Source organism: Suricata suricatta, chromosome 16 (genome assembly GCF_006229205.1).
Source record: "Suricata suricatta isolate VVHF042 chromosome 16, meerkat_22Aug2017_6uvM2_HiC, whole genome shotgun sequence".
NCBI lineage: Eukaryota > Metazoa > Chordata > Mammalia > Carnivora > Herpestidae > Suricata > Suricata suricatta.
Window position 1 is genome coordinate 31,975,249 of NC_043715.1, and position 9,580 is coordinate 31,984,828.

Here is a 9,580-nt window from a genome sequence, read left to right on the forward strand (position 1 = left end):
AATAAAGACAGTATTGGCAAAAGCATCGACAAATAGATCAATGGAGCCGAATAAACTGCCCAGAAATAGATCCACATAAATATAGTCAACTGTCTTTGACAAAGGAATAAAAGCAAAATAACGGAACAAAGATAATCTTTTCAACAAATGGTGCTGGAACAACTGAATATCTTCATGCAAAAAAATGGACCAGGACACAGGCTTTAGAGTCTTCCCAAAAATTAACTCAGAGCGCATCACAGACCTAAATGGAAAATGCACAAGTATGAGACTGGAAGATAACTTGAGAGAAAAATCTAGACGGGTATGGCGATGACTTTGTGATACAATACAAAAGGCACACAGATTCATGAGAGAAATCATTGATAACCCAGACTTCATTAAAACCAAAAACTACTGATCTGTGAATCACAATAAAGAGAATGAAAAGATAAGCTCCCAGCTGGGAGAAATTATTTGCTAAAGGCGTATCTGATAAAAGACTGTTATCTAAAATATATTTTTTAAAACCTTAAAACTCAACAATAAGAAAACAACCAACCAGATTTTAAAATGGTCCAAAGACCTTAGTAGACACCTCACCAAAGAAGACACACAGATGGCAAATAAATACATGAAAAGATGCTCCATGTCATACATCCTTGGGGAAATGCAAACTAAAACAATAGTCAGGTACCACTACACACTTATTAAAATGTCCAAAATCCGAAACCCTGACAACACCAAATTCTGGTGAGGCCATGGAGCAACAGGAACGCTGGTTCATTGCAGGTGACACTTCTTACAAAACTAAACATACTCTCGCCATCCAATCCAGCAATTGTGTCCCTTGGTACTTATCCAAAGGAGTTGAAAACTTATGTCCACACAAAAACTTGCACATGGATGTTTATAATAACCTTGTATACATTTACCGAACCTTGGAACCAACCAAGATGTTCTTCAGTAGGGGGATGGATAACCCACACAACCTGGGGATCCAGACAATGTGGTGATCCAGAAAATGGAATATTATTCATCACTAAAAAGAAATTAGCTACCAGGTCATGAAAAGATGTGAAAGAATCTTAAATGCATATTATTAACTGCAAGAAGCCAATCTGAGAAGTCTATATCCTATATAACTCCAAGTGTATGACATTTTGGAAAAGAAAAAACTATGGAGACAGTAAAAAGATTAGTGGTTGCCAGGAGTCGGGGGTGGGAGAGAGAGACCTGAATAGATGGAGCACAGAGAATTTTTAGGACAGTAGAAATATTCTGTATGCTAATGTAATAATGGATACATGACATTATATTTGTCTAAACCCATAGAATGCACAACACCAAGAGTGAACTCTAATGTGGACTGTGAACTTCGGGCAATTATGATGTGTCAATGCAGGTTCATCAGTTGTAACAGAGGTCCACTTCAGTCGGGGATATTAATAATGGAGTAAGAGGGGCGCCTAGGTGGCTCAGTCGGATAAGTGTCCAACTTCAGCTCAGGTCATGATCTCACAGTTCATGGGTTCAAGCCCCACATCGGGCTCTGTGTTGACAGCTAGCTCAGAGCCTGGAGCCTGCTCCTGTGTGTCTGTCTCTCTCTGCCCCTCTCTTGCTCATGATCTGTCTCACTCTTCTTTTTTTTATTTTTTATTTTATTTTTAAGAGACAGAGAGAGCGCGAGCAGGGGAGGGAGAGAGAGAAGGAGATACAGAATCTGAAGCAGGCTCCAGGCTCTGAGCTAGCTGTCAGCACAGAGCCTGATGCGGGACTCGAACCCACGAACTGTGAGATCATGACCTGAGCCGAAGCCGGAAGCCAGATGCTTAACTGACTGAGCAACCCAGGCGCCTCCTCTCTGTCTCTCAAAAATAAATAAATGTTTAAAAAAATTTTTTTAAATAATGGAGGAGGCTATGTATGTGTGGAGGCATGGGGTGGGGTATATGGGAAGTCTATGTATCTTTCCCTCATTTTTCTGTGAACCTAATACTTCCCTAACAATGTATCTGTTGGGGTGCCTGGGTGGCTCAGTCATTTAAGCATCCTACTTCAGGTCAGGTCATGATGTCACAGTTCGTGGGTTCCAGCCTCACTCTGGACTCTGTGCTGACAGCTCAGAACCTATGGCCTGTTTCAGATTCTGTCTGTCTGTCTGTCTCTCTCTCTCTCTGCCCCTCCCCCTGCTTGTTCTCTCTTTCTTTCAAAAATAAATTTTAAAACATTTAAAAAAATAGTAGGCCCTCAAGGAAATAGGATGAAGTGAGGCAGGGAGGCAGAGAGGCCAGGAGGGAGGTGAGGCAGGAAGGCTGGGAGGGCGGGTGTGGGAGGGAGGGAGGAAGGTGCTTGATCAGGGGCTCCAAGTTGCCCTCTGTCTGGCAGCATCTGAGTCCAAATGACGATGGCGTTAGTCCGCAATGGGTACCTCAGCTTGGACTCACTGCCCTCCAGCAAACAGCTCCGAGGCCATGGGGGGGGACGGGGACACAGGATCACCCCGCGGACAGCTGCCATCTGCTGCCTTTCTTTTGTTCGCTCAGAGGCAGACAGCTGGGGCGGCACCACCTGTGATCGTGAGCAACCCTGGAAGCCGCACTGTCAACAGCCTGTCACAGGGAATCACCTCAGGCCACTGCGTCCCCAAAGAGCTGCCCAATGAAGCCGCCTCGGCCCCCTTGGGGCCCCTCTGCACCGCACTAGCATGCTGGTGCCCGGCTGGCTGCCCGCGCTGCCAAACTGGGGCACCGGCTGCAGCTGCTGGGGGCCTGGACCCGGGGGTGCCTCCTCTCTCCCTTCCCCCTGGGATGCGGGGCAGGGCACCCCCAGAGTAGCCAGGAGAGCTAGCTCTTTCCCACCCCCTTCCTTCCTTTCACACTTGGGGAGCAAGAAGCCCTCGCCCTCCTCCCTTGCCCCGAGCCTCATGCCAAGCACACTGGTGCCCACGGCTGGTTCTGCCCACTCCTCACAGAAGGCTGAGAGGTTCATACAAAGGAAGACAAGAGAAGCAAGGAGCCCGCGGACAACTGGTCTTGGGAGTTCCTCTGCCGGCCCCACAGCCGCACAGGGGGGCTCTGAGGAACACGGGGGGCAGCAGCGGAGGTCTCCGGAGCCCCTGATGATCAGGGCTTTCAGCCTGGGGGGATTATGGGGTCAGTTCCCAGGGAGTTGCTTTCATCTGTCAAACCTGTGGAGTCTCCACTGGGCCTCCCAGAACTGCCAACCAGGGGAGGCCACGCTCTACTCCAGGCCATCAGCTGTGTGCCAGAGCTCTCTCTCCATAGGCACACCCAAGTCCCGGGGCCCCAGCTGTGGGGGGCGTCTGGCATGCCTCCGGGGCCTGGGGCCGCTAAGGGCCTGGCCTGCCACAGCCTCACACCCCTGGGCAAGAAGTCCTCTGCAGACGGCCTGACCCTGAGCGCCCGGAGCAGAGGCCAGTTCCTGGGAAAGCCACCCCCTCCAGTGGCCAGCCTTCCTCACTGCCTCTCTCCTCCTCCTCCTCCTCAGACCCTGTGAGGCCAGCAGTCACCTCCTGTCCCCAACCAAAAGACCCTCAGAGGAAGAAAGTAGGAGGGCATCATCTTCATAAAACAATACAAATATTCATTCATTCATTCATTCATTCATTCATTCATTCTTCCATCCATCCAAAAAATATTTCCTGAGGGCCTGGGCCAAGCCTGGCTTCGTGGTAGGCACAGGGGACACAACTGTGAGTGACAGAGGCCCCATTTGTATCCTCAGGGAGCCGGAAGTCTCATGGGGGGGAGACAGCTGACAAATACGCACACAGACACATAACAGATACATAACATGATGTCGGTGGCCACGTGTGCTATTATTAAGAGAAACAAAGCCACTCAAGGTAAGGAGTCAGGAGGTGCTGCTGTAGATCTCTGGTCTGGAAGCTTCTCTGAAGCAGTCACCCAGGAGACCAGGATGACGTGAGGGCAGGAGCCTACCAGGGAGCTGAGGCGACAACGCTCCAGGCACAGGGAAGAGCAGAGGCGGAGGTCCTGGGGCAGAAGCAGGCTTGTGCATCAGAAGCCAGTGAGGAGGCCAGTGTGGCCGGCCTCAGGGATGGGGGTAGGAAGTGGTCTGGAGAGATGACGGGGCCAGTTCGGGCCTGAAAGCCGGGGTAAGGATTTGGCTTTGACTCTGAGTGTGATGAGGTACCAGGAGACAGTTTTGACCAGGGAAATGACATCACCTCAAGTATGTTTGCAAAGAATCACACAATTAAAAATTTTTTTTAATGTTTTATTTATTTTTGAGATAGAGAAAGACAGAGTACAAGCTGAAGAGGGGCAGAGAGAGGGAGACACAGAACCTGAAGCAGGCTCCAGGCTCTGAGCTGTCAGCACAGAGCCCGATGCGGGGCTCAAACTGGTGAGCCATGAGATCCTGACCAGTCCTGTGCCAGAGTCACACACTTAACAGACTGAGCCACCCAGGCGCCCCAAGAATCACAGAATTTTTAAAAGTTAACATCAGCAGCTGGCACGTTTCGAGCCCTTACTCCACATGTGGTCCTACCCTTGGCATTTTGACATTATCTTCTTTTGTCCTTACAACCACCTTAAGAAGTGGTAGGCCTGTTTCCCTTGTCCTTGTTCCAGGAGGGGCAGCTGAGGTGCAGAGGGGTGAAGTGATGTGACCGAGGTCACACAGCTGGAAAGCGTGAGCTCAAGACGAGCCAGGCCGGCCCCCTCCCAAGCTGTTGGGTTACTCTGGTCCCGGTGCTGGGAGGCCTGGCTTCCAGTTCTGACTCCCACCCACTCGCTGTGTCACATAGCTAGTTCCTGTCAGTCCCGACATTGCCACAGCTCCCCCCTCTGTAAGATGGACACGCTACACCATCCTCTGGGGGCTGCGGGGAGGACCCTGAGCCAGAGTGCAGGCTGGCAGTGGGTGCCCAGCAGATGGTCAACAGGTGTGACGGCAGCTACTCACCCCCAGATCTTTGGGGGCTGTGTTCTGGGGACCTGGTGAAACATGTCAGATCAGTCCACCTTGGAAAGAGGAGACCCCCATTCAGCTTCCACTATGGCTGCAGCAAAACTGACTACGAGGGGTGTGATGGAGGCCCACAAATGAAGGAGGGTACTGGTACTAAGCAAGGCACAGAGTCAGCCTTGTCTTCTCCGAAGACCATCCTCTTCCTCTACGGCCAGTAAGGATGCACGAGGGAGAGGTCTCCATCGCCTTACGAAGGACAGCAAGCTTCTGCCATGAAGTCTCCCTGCACAGCCCAGGCCGGAAGCGCCAGTGCCCAGGCATCGCAAAACCAGAAGGTTCTCCATCAGAGCACTGTTCCATCAGGACAGCAGTCACCTTCCACTGTTCAGGTTCCCTTTGTTCATTTAGCCTCATGGGACCCCATAAATCCATAAACAGCAAGTAACAATAACCTCCACTCTTTAACTTCTCTTCTGATCCTTCTGATGCGCAAACATCCCTTCTAACAAGTTCATACAAGCATGTGTATCTTCTTGTGGCATTTGTGTTCATCTGATGCTATTCTAAACATGCAGGAAGAAACCTGGGAGGTTTCTGGCCCTCCTTTCTAAGAGCAGTGTCACCCTGTGGTTAGAATGTAGGGGATGGAGGTAGGCAGGCGTGGATTCAGATCCCAGAGAGGCAAGCTGTGTGACCTTGGATAAGCCACCTGACTTCTACAGGCCCCAATTTCCTCACTGGGACACAGAGAAGAGTATTCCTCTCACCAGGCTAAGAAAAGGAGAAAAGGGGATGGGTAGTGTGTGCAACACTCTAGGCACGGAACCTGCACAGGCAATTTGTTCCTTTACTCTCTCTATAGTCCTTCTTATTGAGATACACAGCAGGCTCAGAAAGTTCCCTGTTTAGGATGATATTTGTATGCGCTGTCAATTGCTGTGTAACAAATTCCCCTAAAACGGAATGGTTTAAGTAAACGCACATTCATTACCTCACAGCTGTTTCTGTGGGCCAGGGATCTGACCATAGCTTACCTGGGTCTTCTGCTTCAGGGTCTCTTGACCCTGCAATCAAGGTGTGAGTTGGGGCTGAGGGCTCACCTGAATGCCCTGCAGAGGAAGGGGATTCAACTTGAAGTTCAGGTGGTTGTTGGCAGGGTCAATGGCTCAAGGGCTGCTGGGCTAACAGCCTTGCTGGATGTTGGCTGGAGGTTGCCCTCAGTGCCTTATACGTGAGCCTCTCCTACATGGTACGTTCCTTTCTCGAAACATGCAGGCCCAGACGGCAGTGCAGTTGGCTGACAAAACAGAAGTCACAATCTTAACTGAAACACAGAAGAGACATCTCACCACCTTTGCCATATCCTAATGGCTAGAGACAAGTCTCTAGGCCTGTCCACGCACAACTGGAGAACATAAACTCCACCAGGCAGGAGTCTTCAGGGCTCACTTTGGAGTCTGTACTACACAGCAAGGTTCAATTCAGCTAGCATTTTCTGGGGCCTTTTATGTACCAGGCACTGTCCTGGAGCTGGGGACTTACAAAGTGGGGAAGCCAGGGTGCCCATCTCCCAGGAACTTCTGTAAGATGTTTTCTGCTTCAGGCTCTTACGCATTTTTCACTATTGTGAACACTTTGGGAACGTATGTATGATCTCTGTTGAGGGGAAGAGGGCAATCACTCACTCCATAGTGGGAATAAGTTACCTAGGCCCTTTTCCCTCCATTGCAGGCTGGTCAGAGAAAAGAAACAGACACACACAGGGGTGCCTGGGTGGCTCAGTTAGTTAAGCCTCTGACCTCGGCTCATGTCATGATCTCACGTTTGTGGGTTCGAACCCTGCATCAGGTTCTGTGCTGACTGCTCAGAGCCTGGACCCTGCTTTGGATTCTGTGTCTCCCTGTCTCTCTGCCCCTCCTCCTCTCATGCTGTCTGTCTCAAAAATAAATAAAACATTAAAAAGAGAGAGATACACATACACACACACACAATGAGCTAGCTCTGAGGGGTATTTGCAAAATAGAGGTCACCATGCTGGGTGCTATGGAAACAAAGGGAGTGGGACCAGACCCTTCCCCGGGGAAGTGCACCAGACGATGAGAAGCAAAGAGGTAAACACACAGGTTCAGCCTGGAGCGAGGCACACCACTCCGGAATCCAGACCCACATGGGGACGTAAGGCAAAAAGATAAGCCAACGGCTGAAAAGTTGAACCAAGCTTTGCCCTATACTTAGTGGGCAATGGTGGCTTGATCTCAGAGCAACTAAGTTCCCTTCCCCAGCACAACCTCCTCCCTGACTCTGACTCCACCTTGCAGATGGCCAGGGAGGCAACAGACACAAACTTTTTTGTTCCAGAACCCTCATCTCCCCTGGCAAACCATGGGGGTCTGGTGAGGCCTGATCATCACAGACTAACTCCTATTGGCCATCGGGGTTGACTGTGTACCCAGGCTGGATCCATCTCCCATTTCCTGGCCCATAAGACACATAACCCAAACGAAGCCAGTCAGAGCCTTTCTCTGGCTTTTCTTCCTGGGTGAAGCTGTCAGAGAAAAGACTATTTTCCCAGTTATTCAGGAAGCAGCCGCTGGTAACCATGCTTTCAGCCATATAGAAAAGGGGAAGGGTGGGGGAGTCTGGGTGGCTCAGTCGGTTAAGCGTCGGCTTCGGCTCAGGTCATGATCTCACAGTTTGTGGGTTCAAGCCCCGCATCGGGCTCTGTGCTGACAGCTCAGAGCCTGGAGCCTGCTTCTGATTCTGTACCTCCCTCTCTCTCTGACCCTCCCCTGCTCACGCTGTCTCTTTCTGTCTCTCAAAAATAAAAAACATTTAAAAAAAAGAAAAGGGGAAGGGTGGATCAAATCCCTGGTTCCCGTCTTCAAGCTTTAGTTGAAAATCTTTTTACTTGAAATCTTTTTATTTACTTGAAATAATTCAAACTGAGTATCTGTCAACACTCCAACCAAAGGGTCCAGACCTAGAAGTCTAGTGTTTTACCATTCGGAGTTCAAACTAAAGCTACAAATCTTCCTGGGAGATATGATCCTGAGGTCCAAATTCTTACTAAAGTATAAATGACTAAGATCCTTTCTTGAAAGAAGGCTGTGATTATGGGTTCATCTGAAAATACACAGAGCATTATAAGGTAAAAAGTAGAGGGGTCCAGACATCCTTCACCTTATTCACACGTAAAAAAGAGCTTGTGATTCAAATTAGAAAAACCTGAATTTAAGTCTAGGCTCTACCATTAACTGGTAATCTACTTCACGTCTCTGGGCATCCATTTCCCCATCTGCAAAATGGGAATAATAATGTTTCGGCACTTCTATCTTACAATGCTGTCATAGACAAAAACATCGACATTATTTCATTTCTCTGCAGCCAACGTCCCTAGATGCGCTCTATCAAGTACATCTTAAAACTATATTTGGGTAAATGCCAATGAACAGAAATGTGGACAACATCTCTCCAGTAGGGCCCAGCACCTGAGGATAAGAGTGAGTGAGAAAGGGTAAAAACAGCATCAAAGGGTAGACATCCACCTACAAAGCAATAGTGTTAGTCTGGACCCTCACTTGGCAAGATCTGCTGTATTTTCCGTACTTTTCTAAATCATATCTTTCTTTTCATTTTTTAAAAATTTAACAGGCACATGAAAAGAAAGTCAAACAATAGAAAGAAGCATATAAAGAAAACAATCCACTTCAGGGTCCCTGGAGTCTTTTCATCCAGATGTCAACATTTATTTCCATATATGGATCTCAGCAACTACACTCAGCTTCATACTTTGTTGATGTTTTTGTTACAGTTTGGGAGGCCTTTACATACCAGCACATACGTTTGGTGGGGTTTTGGGGGGTTTTCTGTTTTGTTTTAAGATTAGAATCCTTCAGTTACCAGTGTCCTGGGTTTGCTAGATCTGGCATCCAGTACAGGGTTCAATACATATTGTTAAAGGGAAGATATAAACGACGGGAAACAGGATAGAAGCGAGAAGTCAGAGAAGTGGGAAGGATGATACAAAGAAAAGAAAAGGAAGGAAACAAAAAGGTCGAGAGGTGGAGGAAGAAGGGAAGGGAGAAAGAGAAAAGAAGAGGGAAAGAGAGAGAAGAGGGAGGGAGAGAGGGAGGAAAGGGAAAAGGACACACAGAGACAGGGAAGGAGGGAGAGAGATGAAAACACAGGCAGACACACCGAAAGAGGAAGAGAGGGAGAGAGAGAGACAATGAGAAAGAAAACAGCAAAAGAGAAAGGGGAAGAGGACAGAGAGAGGGAAGGAAGGAGGGATGACAATCGGACAGACTGAGTCTCAGTGTCAGAGATGAGAGAAAGGAAAGAAGAGAATAAGGGAAGAGAGAGGAAAGTGAAGAAGAGGCGAGAAGAGGGAAAGAGAGGAAGAGCTAGAGAGGAAGGAAGAGGGACGCGGACAGAGACAGACACAGAGAGAATGGAGGGAGGGAAGATAGAGAGAGAAGGGAAAAGAGAGGGGAGAAGAGGGAAAAAGAGAGAAAGGACAGGAAGGGAGGGAGAGAGACCAAAGAGCAGAAGTAAGGAGGACTCTGAGTCGTGGGCCCCGCCCCCGGCCCCGGCCCCGGCCCCGCCCCGGCCCTCGGGCTGCAGCGTCACCTCCAGCCGC

The 9,580-nt window shown here is 49.1% G+C and overlaps 1 protein-coding gene across 1 annotated transcript in view; it reads left to right on the plus strand.

Moving 5' to 3' along the window:
* The first annotated feature begins 5,161 nt into the window (after positions 1-5,161).
* The window catches only part of BRD7 (bromodomain containing 7), a 41,887-nt gene continuing 37,468 nt past the window's right edge, over positions 5,162-9,580 (plus strand). The window contains exon 1 of the mRNA XM_029924245.1: positions 5,162-5,276. Within this exon, the coding sequence (XP_029780105.1) occupies positions 5,162-5,276 (115 nt within the window). The remainder of the gene's footprint in view (positions 5,277-9,580) is intronic.